Source organism: Natator depressus, chromosome 19 (assembly GCF_965152275.1).
Source record: "Natator depressus isolate rNatDep1 chromosome 19, rNatDep2.hap1, whole genome shotgun sequence".
Classification (NCBI taxonomy): domain Eukaryota; kingdom Metazoa; phylum Chordata; order Testudines; family Cheloniidae; genus Natator; species Natator depressus.
In genome coordinates, this window is record NC_134252.1 from 6,692,518 (window position 1) to 6,711,023 (window position 18,506).

An 18,506-nucleotide genomic window follows, 5' to 3' on the forward strand; every position below is an offset into this window, starting at 1 on the left:
TAGGCCGGCCTGGAGGCTGAGTCACTCAAACCGAGAACCAAACAGCTCCTCAGTACCTCTCCTCTACTACACACAAACAGCACCAAAAGCTCCCTCACAGCCCAGCCCAGCTCCAAAATCAGGAGATCGGATGGCTCAGGAGAGCAGACAGGGCTGATTACCTCCACAGCCCAGAGTGGAGGTGTCTGAAAGTTGTCACTCTCCGATAACTGCTCAGTAGCCTGTGGGACATGAGTTTGGCAGGTGCCAATGCAGCACCTAGTTGACAAGTATCTGCATCACAAAGCAACCCCCCCCATCCCCCCGCATTAATTGCTCCCTAGTTACCATCATCAAAATGGACTATGGAGACTGAACTACTCTGCTGGCCTGCAGGAGAGGAAGAATAGTCCAGTGGCTAGGGTATTAGCTCACAACCGGGGAGACCCAGGTTCAATTCCCTGCTCTGCTGGGGGGGACAGAAAAGTACCTACAATAGTAAGATAGTTGGGGGGCGGAGCTTGAACTGCTGCAGACAAGTCTGGTCAGCTGGCAGAGGAATTCAAGCCAAACACCTCTCACTTATATGACAACCACTCAAAAAATATTTCAATGCAAACAAAGCTATACTTGCCCGTCTTCTCCCCATTTCTATTCCACTGCTGAGAGCATAGATTCAAGACACCAGCCTGATTCCCCCATCTCTGCAGAGGGGTGAAGAAGTGAAGCCTACAACAGCTCCTCTCTTCTCTTCTTGAACACAGAGGGCCAAATCTTCATCCTGCTTAAGTTAGTAGCTCATTAGTCTTCAATAGGGCCAGAAAGTTTACATTGGCTGGACCCATCAAATTCTGAAGTACCCCTCCATACGTTTACAGGGCTAGTCTGTACTAAATGGAGTCAAGTCAAAGACATATGCATTAAAGGATGCATCCAACAGCTTTATTTACATCGTGAACAGGTTACAACCTGGAGAGCTTTCCTTCAACATATACTCTGTCATCTGAAGCAATAGCCTCTGCCCATCCCTATCATTTCACATTACAGCTGAGGTTAGGCTTGCTTTGCTTTTCACTGGATAGCGTCTGTGCTAGGTGGAGGGATCAAGACAACATCTAGCCCAGCCAATGGCAGAGACAAATCTGGGGAGAGACCATATTTTATTCAGAAACAAAAATGGAGAACAAATGAGTATGTTCAGGAACTGACACAGTTTTCATTGGAATAGTTCCAGACTCTACATTAAATATGTGTATGACTGCACGTGGAAAGGGATAGAACCCAGAGCATCTGCACTCACAAAGTGTTAAGGGTCTGGGATAGGGATCAACCATGCCATGGGGAAAAATCCCCTTTCTGTTGTTCATGGGTTGACCATTAGAACAGGCAACAAAGCCCACTGGGAAAAGCATCTGGTTAGAGAATACATTCTGTACACCCAGGGCCAAATCTTGTGGTTGGCATTCTGCTGGAGTGAAGTCTGCAGGGTTTGGCATGGAGTATTTTGGGATCTCCAAGTCTTGAGAACAGAGTCATGGTATATGGGAGGCAGACTCTTTCCAAATACATGGCTCAGCAAGCTGACTACAAAAAGCCATTCCTACTCTGTGGAGGGGAGCCCATTCCTCGTGTTCAAAGCACCAGGCTGCTTCCCTGCAGATCAGTTCAACCACAAATCATCAACTAATCATTTAAAGAAAAGTACATAAACAAATCAGTCTCGCTGAGATTTCCCTCTCAGGCTCAGTCAGCAGAAATGGGGTTCTTCCAGGTGAGGGCTGAGTAATAACCCCTTCAGTACATATAATGTCCTCCTTAGCGTGGGGCAGATATTTAACACGTGTCTTCACCAAGAGTTTTCAAGTTTAAAAATAAACATCTTCATTGTAACTAATTCTTATTCTGATGAATGTGACAAAGTCCCAGTGGAAGTCACAAGTTAACCATGAAGAACGTCTGTGCCACAGTGGAGCTAGTGCTTTCCCAGGCAGCTGCAGTTCATGCTGCTCACACGAGGATTCCCCTCCTGCAGTGGATGGGACACAGTCCAGCTAGTCCCAGAGAACGCTGCTCCTCCATTACAAGGTGAGCATACTCTGCATCCCTCTGAAACAGTTTCCTATCGCTCAGGAGTCCCCAGCCTTTGCCTCAGGATCAAATACTACAAGACAAAAAGGAAATCAAATGATTGCTTAAATCTTGCTAGACCTGAAACCAGAGAAGCATCTGTCTGCCGGTTACCCAGCTACCACTGGAGTCCTCATATGTGGGGAGAAATCCTTAAACATTGAAAGGAACGCAACTGAGGCTTGTAGGGCTAGATTTAGGTGTCTTCCTCCCTCTGCTGGCTACTTGCTCATGGACAGGCAGAGTGCTCTAATATGCAAAGGATCTGTCCTTTGGATGTTGCCTATTCACAAGAGGAGCAAGTGGACAGAGCAGAGGGACGTTGCTAAGTATACACACAGCAATAGTCACATGCAATGAAGCACTTTACAAACTTAATTAAGCAGTGCATGCATGCACGCCCACCCAGCCAGGTGTGCGCGCGCATGCACACTATAGGTGAATAACCTTATCCCGATGTTATAGATAGGGAACCTGAGGCACAAATTGCAAGGTCCCACAGCAAGTCAGCAGCACCTTACCTTAGTCCTAGGCTTAGGCATATAGAAATCTTTCTCCCTTTGTGCCTACAGTTGGAAATAAGCCTCAGCATGCCAGGTTTACCAGTGTTGGGTTGCCTAGCAGAGTACCTGGCATTTTAGACAACATCCTCCATGTTTAATTGTTTTTAGAGTAGGTTATGGTTAAGATTGTCAACCCTCAGTGTCCTTCAGCAGCAGGAACTCTTACTAACACACACACACACACTCACCCCCGATAATTACATTACTAATCCCATCCACCGTTGCAGGGAAAACACAGAATTCCATACCCACATCTCGGTAGGAAAGTGAGAGAAACCGAGGTAGAGATCTAGCGGTTGAAGCCAGGGACTTCCAGGAGAGTCAGTATTCCTGCATTCTACCCCTGCTCTGCCACTGACTTAACTGTCTGACCTCAGGCAAGTCACCAAACCTCACCATGCCTCATTTCCCTATTTATAAAATGGATGTGATACCACTGACCCATATCCATAAAGCACTTTGAGACCTTGAGATGGAAGGTACAGTATAAGCATTATTCTATCCTTATTTCTTTACCAACTGATCATTGCTAATTCACACTCATGCCTGGAGATTAGCACTGAAGGCAGATTAGCATGTAAGTGAGAGAACACAACAATAAAGAAATAACAGACCCTACCTCACAAAACATATTTGGATAAACTAGATGAACAAGTGTGGTTTAGATTAGAATATGGACTGTAGTACATTCTAGAAGAGCAGTGAAGTCTTTGTAACACACCTATAGCTAACCTCAGCCATATCTTCATCTAATTAGCTGATGTTTACACACGGAAAGTGCTGTACAAGTGCTAAATATTATCATCTCCTGCAGAGAAGAGAAATGCACCTCCATCATCTGATTAAACTCCTATGTAACTAAATATTCATCCTGGAAATCCAATCCCCACCACAGTGATTAACCGCAGATTCCTCTTGCAAACGTTTGTCTGGACAAGCCAACCTCTGAACACACCAAGAGGCAAGGACAGGCTCTTACATTCTTACGGCTCACGATAGCTTGTTGCAGCCACAGCAGCTCCATGGCCAAGTGATTTCGATAGCACTGGAGGTCAGGAAGAGTTTGAGGCAGCTCCTGTTTTATGCTCTTGGATGGGAGCTCTGCACAGAAATGGAAAACAGAGATTAATGCCATTTAAGGGGTTATTTGGTTTTATAGCCTAGATCCTCTTTAGATCCCCTCTTGTGTTCAGAGGCCAGACAGGGGCAGGAGGTACTCTTCCCAAATTCCACCCACAATCCCAGGGGAACTGAATGTTTTGATAGAAGAATCAGCAGTGAAACAGTTAACCACCTTAACATGCAAACTGCTGTCAACAGGTTTCAAAGTCAACAACCCATTGCAACAAAGAGAGGCAGGTCACCCCATTTGGAACCAGAATTCTATTTTGTACTATTCTCGCTTCTCATATTGCCATCATCACTGTAGTATCCAAGAACACACGACTGTTAAACCAAGCCAGTGCACACAGACTTGGAGCAAGCTATTTAGAAAATTAACCTCTTTGCATTCCTCACATCTTATGAAAGATGCACATCACCTTCCTTGGTTTGCAGAGTCATACTATACAGAAGCTAGTGTGTACAGAAGCTAGCTAATTTTCCTGTGTGGTTACTGCTGGCAAAACTGGGCCAATCTGTCTGTATTTTTCACTTTCTGGCTCCATAAGAGGCTGTTTATTTTCTTGTGTCTTGTACATCAAGAGAGAGATACCTTGGATACTAACCTACTTCCAACTGTGTCAAAACAAACACATGCACGCATGTCCACAAACAGGATAAAAATCAAACACTTTTCTGGGTAAAATCCCTACACTCTTTAACAAAATCCATCCTGATGGACTATCAGAGTTTTCTAGGGCTAGAGCCTAGTGTCTTTCCAACACAGTGTTCCCTAGACTCTGCTCTATACTTGACCATGGTGCCTACGTAGAGAGGTTATAACACTGAGATATTGCCTGCTTTGAGGATCTGCAGTTAGTCTCTAGGACCTACAAAGAAAGGAAGTTCCTAACTTAAGCAGCCCAAGCAAGACTACAAGCTTGAAGAGTATGCATAAAGCTGCTTGGAACAGAAAAATCTAGCTTGCTTGTGATCAAAGGCTTTGCAGAAAAATCTTTAATCTGATCTCAAGTACAGCAAGGACCTCCCCCTTCCCCTATGCTAATGGAAGAGGCGACATGGAATGTATTTAGGCAAACAAAGGTTTGGTTAAGAGGGTGTATTTTCCCCTACAATTGATGCTCACTGGGAGGCAGAACCTACATTTGGAAAATGGGAGGATTTGAATAAGAGGGATTTTTAGGTGAGAAACCTGGAACCCTGCCCCAAACAGGGGCTGATCAAGGTTTCTGAACTGGTGTGGAACCAAGTTTAGTTTGTCCTTGCAGTTAAATAATGTATATCTGCAATAGGTAATTTCGTAGTGTAGACAAGACCTTGGGGAGGAGATATGATTTAAACAGGAGACTCACGCGAGGGGCCGCAGACTCCATTCTATGCTACCTCTTGGATAAGATTCATTGCTCTAGTCTCTCTGTTGGGGAGACAAAAGCCTCAGGAATACAACAATCTAGCTCAGGTGGGTGAGTATGTTGCCAGGTTACACATGCCATGCTGGAAGGGTTCAGAGGTGCTGGCTATAATGTGTATCCCTATTCCTGTTTCTTACCCTGGCTGACTGCAGTAGACCCTGTCTCCGGAACAGTGCTGCTCCATACAGATGATGCATTGCTATAGTTCTTCCATTCCATATTCTCCCCTGACAAGCTGCAGTCCTGTCCAGTGGATTTATCTGCAGCATACTCTGGATTTTGCTTCACTCTGTTGCTTTCACCTCTTGAAACCATCTCCTCACCTTGAAGCTGGGCTGGAGGTTTCAAGTAACTCCTACAGTCACAGTCCTTTTCTGGTTCTAGTGTCTCAAGAGGACAAAGCTTTTGCTGCCCTTTATCAGTGTTGTTCTGGTCTTTGGATCCAGACTCCTGATCAATTAATCGCTTTACTTTCATCTGCTTCTGGAGAAACAATGTTTGAGAAGTTAAACATGGAGGAGAGTTAACGAATAGAGGGAAGTAATAAAACAATCCAACAAGGTTAGATTCTTCCTGGCCAAGATGATCTTGCTTAGTAGAGCTAACCAGCTCTGGTAACTTTCCTCATTTGTGGGCAGAGTGAATTTCTGGAAAGCAGTGAGGAAAGTTACCAGAGCTGGTTACAAACATCTACTAAGCGAGATCATCTTGGCCAGGAAGAAACTAACCTCGTTGGATTTTTTTTATTACACTACAAACACTGCAAGAGAGCAAGTCTCAGATAGTGCCTGGTTGTATTATGGACAGATGGGGTCTGTCATGGAGAAGAGAGAGTTGGTTCTTCCAGGCTTCAGCATCACGATTCGGGTGGTTAACACATGGCTAGGTTCAGTCTATAGTGTGAGATGGAAGCTTTAACTGTGTCAGAGGACAAGCAGGTTTCCCCAATATGGCTGCAGTTATAGCCTTTAGCCAGACCATAGTTTGAATCCAAGCACAAATCATGTGATAATGAAGTCCAGAAACTACCTGCTATATGTAGAAGTGCTGAATACCGTTTTAGCTACACAATTTTTTGTAAGAAATCCCTATTCACAGAGAATATGCCAATCATATCAGCAATGCCAGCCTTTGCCAGGAGCGACAGCGTACCATGAACTGAATGGACCATACCTTTTGAGGAAAGAAAGGCCTTGGTATGAAGCGTCCTTTCCACTGCAACTGACCCAAATCCCCTTCAATCTCCTTTACCGTGTTCTCATAGTCCTCCTGTAAGCTATGGAACCTCTTCCTCACAAGATAACCCCTGACATAGGCCTATGAAGTATAAGACAGAGATCCTTAAATAGTCATAGAGATGGTTGACAAAGTTTCCCAATACAGAGACGATTTGCAGATGCTTCAGAGGGAATGAACAGCACAGGGCAATTTTGAGTGATACATCCCCTGTCGTTCACAACCAGCTTCTGGCATTAGAGGTAGGGCTACCCAGAGCATTGGGTTGCGACCCTGACCATCTTGGCTAATAGCCATTGATGGGCCTATTCTCCATTAATTCTTTTTTGACCCCAGTTATACTTTTGGCCTTCACACCATCCCATGGCAATGAGTTCCACAGGTTGACTGTGTGTTGTGTGAAGAAGTACTTCCTCATGTTTGTTGTAAACCTGCTGCCTATTCATTTCATTGAGTGACCCCCTAGTTATTGTGTTATGTCACAGGTAAATAAAACACCTCCCTGTTCACTTTCTCCACACCATTCGTGATTTTATAAACCTCTATCATATCCTCCCCTCTACACATCTCTTTTCAAAGCCAAACAGTCCTAATCTTTTTATTCTCTCCTTGTAGGGAAGCTGTTCCAATCATTCTTGTTGCCCTTCTCTGCGCCTTTTCCAATTCTAATATATCTTTTTTCAGATGAGGTGACCAGAACTACATGCACCATTCAAGGTGTGGGCATACCAATGGTTTATGTAGTGGCATTATGATATTTTCTGTTTTATCTATCCCTTTCCTAATGGTTCCTAACATTACTATTACTTCACAATACCTTAGATTATTAAAACGGAAACAATCATTAATAAAATCTTAGAGCCCAATACTGCAAATGCCATATAAGGCACAATGCTAACTACCCTGATAGTCCCACTTAAGTCAAATAGACTACCAGATATAATGCTTCTGGCCATGAGTAGTGAATATTTGCAGGATCAGGCCCTAACTTATTGTTACTGCTTAGGCAATTTGTTGGTTTATTTTTGTATTTCTTCTGGCTAAGACAGAGAAAACAGCCCATCAATTTCACTGTGTTTCTAGTCAGCGTCACTTTCTATATGTCTAGATGTTCTCTATGTATATAAATCTCCCCACTGTATTTTCCACTGAAAGCATCCGATGAAGTGAGCTGTAGCTCACAAAAGCTTATGGTCAAATAAATTTGAGAGTCTCTAAGGTGCCACAAGTCCTCCTTTTCTTTTTGCGAATACAGACTAGCAGGGCTACTACTCTGAAACCTGTCTAGATGAAAGTGATTGATCTGAAATAAACAGGTTTCAAAACACTACAGGGAGATGTTTGTGTGTGTTTTAAAACTGTTTCCACTGGATTTTGTTTTCTCCCAATTTTCAGTTTTGTAAAAATAAGTTTTACAAAGCCTAAATTCTCTCACTTAGTCTTTTTAAAAAGTTTCTTAGAATAGAATGAAGAACACAGTTCCAAGTGTGCTTTTCAAGTCACTTCCTTAGAGGGTAAGATTCTAGGTCTTGGGAAACCTCTTTCATTGAGGAGATACATTTCTCGCCTATTGGGCTATTGCCCCAGACCAGCGGTTAGGTTCTTTTAGAACGAACGAACGCATACCCCCCCCGCAGCAAAGCACCAATGATGAAAGTTTCCGAGAAAGGCATCCACCCTTTAAGGAACATGTGACTTACTTATACCATATTATGGCTTGTCTAGCATGTCTCATACCATGGAGCTACTCAGGAATGGCTACTGTGCCTTAAATTCACACCCTACCTTAATCCAAATTAACTTTCAAATGCAAACAAACTCTGAATACAGATAAAAATGCACCAAATTTGAAGTCAATGGGAATTTTGCCACTGACGTCAGTAGTGCAGGATCAAGGCCCCTAATGTTATTTGTATATTGTGCCTGTTTCTATGAAACAGGCAGGAAAAAACTAAAGACAGGCGCACCAAGGAGCTGTGATTGCTCTGGTTTCAGTGAGGGGAAAACTCAGCCCTGGAGTAAGAGAACAACCCACCACCGCCTTCAGTGGTGCTGCACCAGCTTATGGCAGGGAGGTGTTTGACCCAGAGACTCCAGACTAAGCGTTAAGTGCAAGAGACAGCAGGAGCTGGGGCATCAGAAACAGATTAAGAGAACTTTGTCCCTTGTCTCCCAAGATGTGCCAACACCAAGATGCACCCCCCCCACTCCTCCGATATACAGTCATCCCCCCCGGGGCCTGCCCCAGCCCCAGATGCACCACCCCACCCTTCCGATATACAGTCATCCCGCCCGGGGCCTGCCACAGATGCACCCCCCCCCCACGGCCTGCCCCAGATATGCAGCCCTCCCCCCCACTCCTCAGATGCAACCCCCCCCACTCCTCAGATATGCAGCCCTTCCCCCCACGGCCTGCCTCAGATGCACCCCCCCCCGCACTCCTCAGATATACAGCCCCCACCCCCACGGCCTGCCCCACCTTATCCCCAATACCTGCGCGCGCCTCACCTGCAGCCTCGTCACCAGCCGTTGCTGCTCCGCCGCCATCTCCCCCCGAACCGCCGCTGGCGCTGCCTGGTAACCGGGCTCCGGCCGATGGCGTCATCGAGTGGCGACAGCAGGCAGGGGATTGGCTCTTCCGCCTCCTTCCCTCCCGCCCCCCGCCCTGCAGTGGCCCCTAGATACTGCCCTCTTGCGGGCACGTGTGGGGAGGACCCATTACTGTCGGTCCCACCTCAGTCCAGTGGCCAGCCTGTGGCCAGCAGGGGGAAGGGCAGTGAGTGGCCCCATGTCCAAGTGCCACCCAGGCTGGGGGCTCCCCGCTCTGAACCCCTAGCCAGTCAAAGGTAGTGACCCTCTGGAGGGGTATAAGGGGGTCCCCCTCTTTGCCTCCTGACCAGCTGGGTGATCTCACAGCAGAGCCCCATTCCCGTTGGCAGGATGGAGGGGTGGCTGGGCCAAATACGAGTGAGTGACATTATGACCAAGCACAGGGCGTCACTCTGCCCCTCAGGTTTGGGGTAGCTGGGCCAGTACCCTGGCCTCCTCCTTAACAAAATTCTGGGTGCACCCCTGCCCTGAACCACCTGCTTTCCAAGGGAATCTTTGCCTCTTTGTCTGGGGTAGAGTAGCTCCCAGTGCTTTACCCCCATGCCGCCTCCATTCAGCCTCAGCCCCATTTTACAGATGGGCTAACTGAGGCAGAGAGCAATTTGCAAGACCATAACAAGCCTCAGGATTTAGGAGCCTAACCCAAGACATTGTAAAGGAGCTGGAACACGCTCAGCATTTTTTGAAAATCAGGCTCCATTCAGGTGTCTCATATTGGACACCCACTACCATTAGTCACTTCTGAAAAATCACAAGCCTAGGGCAGATGCAGGAATTGAACCCAGGAGTCCTGGCTACCCCCTCCTTTGTTTTAAACTTCCATCCATTTTTCCTTCTTTACACCTTAATTAAAGTAGTGGAGAAAACAGCAAAATACCACAACTAGTTTATTTACATTACAATTTCATTATTTAGTGCTACATTCTACTACTAGAAAAACATTCTGACACGTAAACATACACTCACCTATTCACTTTCAGAGTCAAAGTGAAGCAGCTTAGCTGTTTAAGACTGGGTGTGTGTGCAAGTGTAGAAACGTTAGTTGTTTAAACTCCTCTCTTCTTACTTGTGGTGTCTGGTCTAGCAAAGCCATCATTTCTATCCTTGTTGGAACGGAAATATTACCCAGCTCCCATAGAAAGAATTTCCATAAAAGGCCTGGGGTATTTTGCAAGAGGGGTAGTTATAGGCCTCAATACAAAAAATTGTATTGTTGCAAAAATTCAACCATTAAAAAATGTTGGAGGGAAAGGATCAGACAGCAGCATCGGTGAATGACTTGTTACACTATTAGCAGAAACTTTTCTGCGAGCTTCAAAACCTGTTTCATTTCAAGTGATCATACTTCTCCTGCGTGGTTTCAGTTCCGTGTTGGCCGCTGCATTGTAGAACAGGCAGAAGCTAAACCAGCAAAAGCCTTTACTGAGCTTTTCTTGGCTGCTGCTTCTATGTTTACATTTCAGGTAGTTTCAGGCTGGTGACAACTGCCAGATCCACAGGGCTGGAGCCAGAGAGATTTTAAATGTCCTGCATAGCTAGTGGCTGTACTTTTCCACTGTTTCACCACCCTGCCTTGGAGGGACAAGGCCTGGGAGCGAGGAAAGAGGGGAGTTCAGTCTTCATGGCCTGTCAGGCCTTGATCATTCTGCTGGGAGGACTGTCAACAAGGAAGCCAGTTACAGCTGTTTGTCCACTAGGAACTTGACTGAAACCCACTGAACTCATTTCACACACAGCCCCTCGAATGGTCCAAATTGAATCAGGGTGGAAGCAACAGCCTGAAAATGAAAGGCTCTATCTCCCCTTAACAATGCTTTGTTTGGATATGGTACCTTTTATCCAGGAATCTCAAAGAACTTTATACAAGGTTGCTTAAGTATCATTAACCCCATTTTAAAAAAAAAGGGGGGGGGGCAGAGAACTCAGGCACAGAGAGGTGCAGCGACTTGCCCAAGGTCACACGGTGAGCTGGGAACAGACCAGGAGAGAGAACCCAGTACGGCTGATTCCCAGTCTTTCCTCTACAATTTTCTTGTTTACTTTTCAAGTTATCGTGACAATGTTTGGCCTTTTCAGATGCTCTAGAAATCCTGGATTTTGATACAAAATTATTGGACAACATGCCCCTCCCCCAGCCCAGCCCACCCCCAAAACGCTTTCTCTTAGGGCTGTCCTTCCTTTTATACCCCTACATTTCTGTTCAGTTCAGAGGTGGACATGATGGATTCAACCTGGTGGAGCTTTCCCTTAGTTCGAGAATTCTCAATGCTGCCCTCTGTTGTCTATGGAGGGACCAGGCAGCCTTTTCAGCTAGGCAGTGGCAGCATCCTCCAGGTCTGGATTCTCCGCTAGATGTAGCTTTTGGCTGAATTTTACGTTAAGGAAGAAGAATCATCGATCAAGCTGCAGCCCCATCACTGACAAGATCCCTGAGGGGAGAGGCTGGAGTTCCTAACACAAACCTTCCAACTGAGCCAGTCTCTCTACCCGGTAGCAACGGCACCGGGAGAACCGGGGGCCATGGCCCCTCCACTTTTTAACATGGGCGTAGTTTCGGGAGGCCGGAGGCAGTGTTGCCCCCCTAAACTGCAAGCCTTGGGCAGGCACGGAGTGGCGCAGGCAGGGGCTGGGCCGTTCCGTGCCTGGCCAAGGCTTGCAGATTGGAAGGGCAACGCCACCCCCCGCTGCCCAAACTACATCCATGTTAAAAAGTGGTGGGCATGGCTCCGTGGCCCCTCCGGTTCCAGCACCAGTGCCCCCCGCCCCCGTACAAAGGTTCTGGCGCCCTGGCTGGTAGCCTGTGCAGCACAGGAACGTAGGATTTGTCAGTGGTTTGTACCATGCAGTATCCTGCCTCATCAAACCAATGATCCATAGAAATAGCATCTCCCCGCCCCAATGGGACAGACCAATGGTCGATAAAAAGTCTGGTCTCCTCCCTCCAGCCATGGTCTGTGCATGAAACTGTGCAGACAACAGAAAAATACTCCTGGGGAACTGTGCATGGCAGAGATGGGGGAAGGGTTCCTTCCTGATCTCTAGGGAGAGCAGCCTGAAGCAGGAGATTTTACTCCTTCTTATCCTGCACAGCCAATGACGCAGGATTTCCCATACTGGATCAGACCACCAAGCCACCCCGGCTGGGATTCTGTCTCCAAGAGTGGCCAGTACTACATGCTAATTCAAACTGGTCCCACAGTTATCCAGCTCCTTCATAGACTCAGCCAAATTACTCACTCCATTCGTGGTGCCTGGTTACCCTTAGCAGTGGATTCCAGCCAGCATCCTTCACCGCTCCGGCTCAGTACATTAGGGCTCCCTCTAACCTCTTGCCCACTGATGGGCAAAGGATGGCATGTGCTGCTCAGAGAGGTTACTCACATCTCCAGATTCCACCCTCAGGCGCCTCCTTCCAACCCAACCTTCCCTCTAAAATGGTGTCCTACAGATGTCTCCATGATAGGCTCGCCTGGAAACCTTTGGCGCCAGCAGAGTCCTGACTTCTTTGAAACCCCTGGCAATTCCCAAGGAGCCTCCAAGCTCTACCGGACTCCCTGCCTAGAGTCTCTGGTAGAAGATGACCAGCATCTATTAATGGCACCTCATATCCAATGCCATGGTCTTGGGAGATATTGGAGAGTGGGGCTCAAGTGTCTCAAAGCGGATTCCCTCTTCCCTGCCCTACCTGAGGGGTCACCCAGCTGTACACGTACAAAACAGGCCCCCTGAAGAATCCCACAGCCCCCATAGGCCCCAGCAGAAGGATACATGGAGTTGCTGAGCTCTTCCAACTGAAAAGGGAAACAGAACCACCATTAGAACAAGGTGACACAAGCAGCTATGACAAAAAAGGGAACAGGGCCCCGCCTTGCCTTTGAAGATCGTTAGGGGGCATTATCTGTATTGTGGTAGCCCCCAGAGGGGGTCGGGGCCCCATTGCACTAGGCACTCAGAGCAGCACGGTGTAAGTGCGGGGCTCGAAGGGAGCAGGGATGCGGTCGAGGGTGGGCTCCAGGGTCAACCCATGATGGGGGAACTCTCTGGTACTCACATTCGTCAGCAACTGATCTAGGTTCCTATCTGCCACCGTCTTCTTCTGGTCCTCAGAGAGCTCCTCTACGTAGACATCCAGGCTGAAATGCAGGCGTGCCAGCTTCTCCTGCATCTCTCGGACGTGCTCCAGCTGCTCGAAGGAGCACTCCTTCCCTGTGCCACCCAGGAGAGGGACCTGGTTACACTCAGCCACCATGACACATCCTCTTGCAGTAGAGAAGCCTAACCCGCTGTCCCAGGGTTTCCCATTGCGGATGGACTGGGCCTGCTCCGGACATCACACAACAGGATGTGTAGCAGGAGCCTCCCCGATTAGCCAGATCTTCCAGTGCCAGCCATGGTGGCTTTGGGTGGCCCTAGCTCCTAGCACCCCAGGGCCAGGCGTTGATACGTTGGGGACCCCATTCAGGCTGATGAACCCCCCCGATAGAGGAGTTGCCCCCTGCTTACCAAAGGCCTGCAGTTTGCCCGAGTGGAAGTCGTTGAGCAGATTCAGCAGCCCCCCCTCCATCTCATAAACATCTGAGACGTCGGTCAGGAAGGAGTGCTGCAGAGGGGCCCCCAGTGCCGCACCCCCACTGCCCCCAGGCTGAGGCAAACGAGATTTCTCTTTGTTCACCCTAGATAGAAAACACAAACCCACATGAACATTGCCGGGAGGCCTTTCCATGCCAAGAGATGTAGCCTCCTAACTCGTTAGCCTTGTCTTTCCTCCAAGGAGCTCACAGTGCTTAGCCTACACAACAGAAATAAGGGACCCACAAGGCGCTACCACCAGTCAAGCAGTTCTGCATGATGCAATGCACTGGTCTAGCCTGTGTGAGCATGTTGCACCCAGCCACTAGAGGGAGACAAGTACAGCAGCCTGCTACTTACAGCTAAAGGGGGCTATTGCTGTAGCTCCAGTCCTAAAAAAAATAAATCATTTCTGGAGTGTGTTCCCAGCATTTGCAGTAAGTGATTTGCTGGAAGGTGAAGCAGCGTTCCAGTACAAAGTGCCGGACTGGCACCGCAGAGCATTCCGGCACAACTCGAGCCCTGGGTAGCTCACGCAGGAGTGGCCTGTGTGGTTTTGGTGCTCGCAGTCTCAGGTGTAATACCTGGGGACATGCAGCATTTGTAACCCAGGCTCCCCATCATCCCAGCCCCCAGCACTGACCTTTTGAACTTGGCCCGTTGCTTTGGTGAGGGCAGGTGAGGCAGCCCCAGAGAGAAGGTGGTGCTTTTGCTGGTGGGGACGGGCAGCTTGCGCAGAGCACTGGATGACACAGGCTGAGCTAAGCCAGGCTTCGGACTCCTCTTCTTCTTCTTGTCTTCCATCTTGAGAACCCGATCCCCAGGCGGGGGCCAGTCGCAGGCTCAGTAACACACTGCAGCAAGGAACCTCTGGGCACTGAAAGAAGGAGACACTGTTCACAAGGGAGACAAAGCCCCTATCTTTCAGCCCCTTTCTCCAGCGTAGGCTATTCAAGTGCAGACAGAAGTTGCTCCCGTGTGGATAACCTACAACAGGGGTAATCAATCAGCAGACCGCAGGCCCAAGCCAGACTGCCAGACACTTTTGAACAGACCCTCCCCAGCATATTTTTAATTGACTTATTTTTTATTATTGTCTCTGGAATCTGGACCTTCCTTATATCTAGGCTGAGAAATTTGGACCTTGACAAAAAATAATGGATTACCCCTGACCTGGGGGCTAAGAAAAAGAATGCTCAGTACTGCCCAGATTTCCCTCTGCCCCAGATCAGGAGATCCGCCTGAGGTATTTATCTGAGCACTTCACAGTCTTGAGGGTATTTATCCTCACAACACTCGTCTGAGGCAGGGAAGCGTTATCCCCACTTAATAGATGGGGAACTGAGTCACAGAGGGGACTCATGCAAGGTCACACAAGTAGTACGGCAGAGCAGGTTTTGAACCTGGTTCTCCTGACCCCCAGGTTAGCACTTTAACCATGGGGCTTCTTTTCCTTTTCACCAGGAAGCATTTTTCTGAAGGGTGGGAACAGCACCCAGAGCCTCTCCAGAAACGGCCCCTGCAGCAAGGGGTGTCTGCAAACAGGAGCCAGGAGAGGAGTCAGGAAAAATTACACAACCAAATGACCAATAGAACAGGGTCCAGACAACCTGCTTTGCCCAGCCTCTAGTCCTGCCTCACTCCCCGTCCCTCCCTTTGGGTCACGAGTGCTAATGTGAACTGGATGCGTCTGTGACAATGAGGATCCTCCTGGCTGAAAAGAGAAGCTTCAGTGGAACTCAAGTGCCTGCCAAACCAGGAGCCACACCATCTGCTGCTGAAATGTGGCCACCTCTGGGATAAGTGGGAGCTAGATACAGGAGTGCATGTAACCCCCTGTTCAGCATGTATTACATATCCCCCTTTATGCCCATTACATTGATGGCAGACCTCTGATGCAGGTCCCAGCTGGAGGACTCAGGCCTGTAGTGGCTCATGCTCTTAGCTCTGGAGGTCCCCAGTTCTGTCCATGCTGAAGGTCACTATTTTGGTTTTGCATCTCATCCAGAAGAGGGCAGCACCCTGGCAGCACAGGGCCCTTAGCACCATGCTGGGGCCGGTATTACTTTCATTCACAGGCCCCTGTGTTGCCATTGGAGGTTTCCTATCAGTACAGTGCATGCCACAGAACATGACTACTCACTGCCCCAGGAAGATGCAGTAACCACAGTATCACTTTCAAACCAGTCACTATGTTGAGCGGGGCCCATTGCCCTTACCCAGCTTGACCCTGCTTAACAAGATCAGATGAGATCATAGCCTAAGGGATGTATTTGGGTCTCAAGGCATGAGAAGAAATATTTAAAAACCCACATGTCCAAACAAGCACATACCCTGTGTCTCCCCCCCGCCCTGGTGCCTTTCCCAAAGTTTTACTTTCTCTTCTTTCTACATCTGTCCTCTAAAATATTGAAATGCACTCTATGTGTGAGTATATTTGTAAGTTTCAAGGCTCTCTTTGTATCTAACAAGACAGGGAGGTGGGGGCAAGGAAATAAAGCAGCTATTCAATTGTTCTCCAAGTGCTGTATAAAAATTTTAGTGTTTAAGAAGAATCAAAATCCTGGTTTTTAAAGTGACACTCCCAAGCAAGCATTTAACACTGATCAGTCGTAATCTCAACCAGCAGATGATATCTTCCTACTACAGATCCTCAGTTGGCCTAAATCAGCATAGCTCCACTGAAGTCAGGAGTTTGCCAATTTACACCAGCTGGGGGACCCAGCCCATTGACCTCCATGGACCTAGATTGATTTACACCAGCTGAGGATCTGGCCCATTACATTCAAACAGAAAAGGCCAGGCTGGAAAAGCAGACTAAAGCTCAGAGTAAGAGCCCAGGTCAAGAAGGTCAATGACATTCTGGGTTTTGTTTTGTTTTTTAAAGTAAGAGGAATTCGATGAAGGTGTTGATGACACTTGCTCTGGGTTTATTTCTATTTAATTAATTACCTGCAGTGATTTTTGACCTGCACAATCTAGTATTATTTATAAATAACATTTTATATTTAAATGAACAATCAAAAGGCTGTTCGGTCATTTTCTCTGTTGTTTTGTTAAGAATTAGGCAAAAGGGGCCCTAGGGAGCAAACTGTGCACCTCCCCAGAGATGGGGCAGGGCAAGATTCACCCACCCTAATGTTCTTCAAGTCTGAGGGGGCAAAGGGGAAATCACGTCAGGCAGGGAAAGATGATTTGGATCTCCAGCCTCAGCAGAGACTATCAGTTCCAACTGAGAGGGTTTGTTTTGTTTTAAACATACACCTAATAGGAGGTCACTAAATGAAGACAGCTTTAACGTACTGCTGACATGGGATTTGAACCTGCGACCAAGACATGAAGGGCTCTATCCCATCACCCTAAGCTGTGCAGAACTCTCGGTCTATATTCTTTAGAGACTGTACATTTCAGTACAGGGCTTGTGTGTGTTTGTACAATGCCTCCTTGAACAATGGAGCTCAGATCCCAGTCAAGGCCTCTAGGCACTACTGCAGTCTAGGATTCCTAATTACACTGGAAATTTAGCCTGGAAACACTTTGGCAGGTCGAACCAACAAGCCCAAACCCAGCCCTTGGCATGGCGCTATCTCAGCAGAACTGGGGCTCCTTCCGACTTTATACCGGCCCCATTGATCAAGCTTTAATAAAACACAGCAGGGCTCCTGCTAGTCTTCCTCCATACGCCATTCCCATTGTTCTGTACAATGGCACCTCAGCTGAAGCTGGTCGCTGCTGGGTCTGATCAAAGCCCTGTCGTAGGTGGTGGAAACAGATCCCTCTTTGTTCAGTATGAAAATGGCTGTGATTCCTAATAAGTTACCCAGACAGTTATTTCAGAGTGTCGCGTTTTGGTTTTTTAACTAGCAGCATATCCACCGTCCACCCCCCAGACACTGGACAGCCATGAGCAGATTCAGACCCGATCTTCATTCCCACCCTAGCATTGCACGCCTGGGGAGCGAGCTGCACACGGGAAGCCAATCTCCAGAGAAGAGAAATGCCAAGATCAGGAGGACACCAGCCGCCCCTCCCCAGCAAACTGCCGGGCTCCCCCGCACGATGGTCTCTAACCTCCCTGCTCCCCCCCCCCACCAAAAAAAAAAACCCCGCCGCAGAAGCCGCCGCAGGTTAGGGCTGCACAAGCCCCAGCGCGCTGAACAGAACCCGCAGAGCGCCGCTGTAGCCGGGCCGCGTTCCAAAAGGGAACGTTCGCCCCGTCTCCGTTCCACCGCCCCTCCCGTGCCGTGCCGTGCCGAGCCGAGCCGTGCCGAGCGCCCTCCGAGGTGACACTGACCTGAGAGGAGCCCCCCGCGCCAAGGCTGCCGCGGCCTGACCCCGCTCTGCTCCCAGCGGCAAGGCTCGGTGTCCACAGGGCCCCGGCGCCAATTTGCATTTAAAGGGGACGGGGCCTTCCTCCAGCTCGCCTCGCGTCCAGGCGAGGCTCTTCAGACGCGCAGGCCGATGGCCGGGGATCAGGTCACTCGCTCCCCAGGGCAGATTTTGCCTTCATTCCCGCGTAACGCCTCCCCTGCCCTGAGTTCAGTGCGGGCCACGGCTTGACGGCCGCCCGCTTCGTGAGAAGAGCGGAGTTCAAGCCCGGGGTCTGCATTTATGTCGCTGGGTTCCCCGGCCTGATTTCATGGTCAGTGAACAAACACAGGACAGCTCCAGTGGTGTGAAACTGCAGGATCACTGTCTGCCTCTCTGTCACAGGCACGGGGCGCCGCCAGAGTGTTGGTTTACCGCCGCTGAAGATCTGGCTCAGAGTCTCTATCTTCCCTTTCCTATTTAGAATATATTCCAATGTTCCTTTCAGCAGAAATGTGTATTGAAACCGCTAGATCCATCAAAATGAGAGGGTGTTGCCAGCATTCACAATTTTATCTTG

General features: G+C 48.4%; 2 protein-coding genes across 5 annotated transcripts; both read right to left on the reverse strand.

Annotated features, from left to right (window-relative positions):
- Nucleotides 1-759: 759 nt before the first annotated feature.
- IQCC (IQ motif containing C) lies at nt 760-9,055 on the reverse strand. Of its 2 annotated transcripts, none has more exons than XM_074934525.1 (5): nt 8,948-9,055; nt 6,377-6,520; nt 5,341-5,683; nt 3,649-3,770; nt 760-2,140 (listed from the first exon to the last, which is right to left on the reverse strand). In XM_074934525.1, exons 1-5 carry the CDS (start codon nt 8,984-8,986, stop codon nt 2,099-2,101), a joined length of 690 nt encoding a protein of 229 aa, XP_074790626.1. In that variant the 5' UTR covers nt 8,987-9,055; the 3' UTR covers nt 760-2,098. The 2 variants fall into 2 exon arrangements, with proteins under 2 accessions (XP_074790626.1, XP_074790625.1); XM_074934524.1 differs by having other exon boundaries at nt 770-2,140; nt 5,341-5,686.
- A 2,154-nt stretch (nt 9,056-11,209) lies between these two features.
- Nucleotides 11,210-18,402, reverse strand: CCDC28B (coiled-coil domain containing 28B). Of its 3 annotated transcripts, XM_074934734.1 has the most exons (6): nt 17,913-18,394; nt 14,262-14,495; nt 13,553-13,722; nt 13,101-13,255; nt 12,818-12,840; nt 11,210-11,414 (listed from the first exon to the last, which is right to left on the reverse strand). In XM_074934734.1, exons 2-6 carry the CDS (start codon nt 14,420-14,422, stop codon nt 11,360-11,362), a joined length of 564 nt encoding a protein of 187 aa, XP_074790835.1. In that variant the 5' UTR covers nt 14,423-14,495; nt 17,913-18,394; the 3' UTR covers nt 11,210-11,359. The 3 variants fall into 3 exon arrangements, with proteins under 3 accessions (XP_074790835.1, XP_074790834.1, XP_074790833.1); XM_074934733.1 differs by lacking the exon at nt 11,210-11,414 and having other exon boundaries at nt 12,652-12,840; nt 14,262-14,605; nt 17,913-18,402; XM_074934732.1 differs by lacking the exon at nt 11,210-11,414 and having other exon boundaries at nt 12,652-12,840; nt 17,913-18,400.
- Nucleotides 18,403-18,506: the final 104 nt, after the last annotated feature.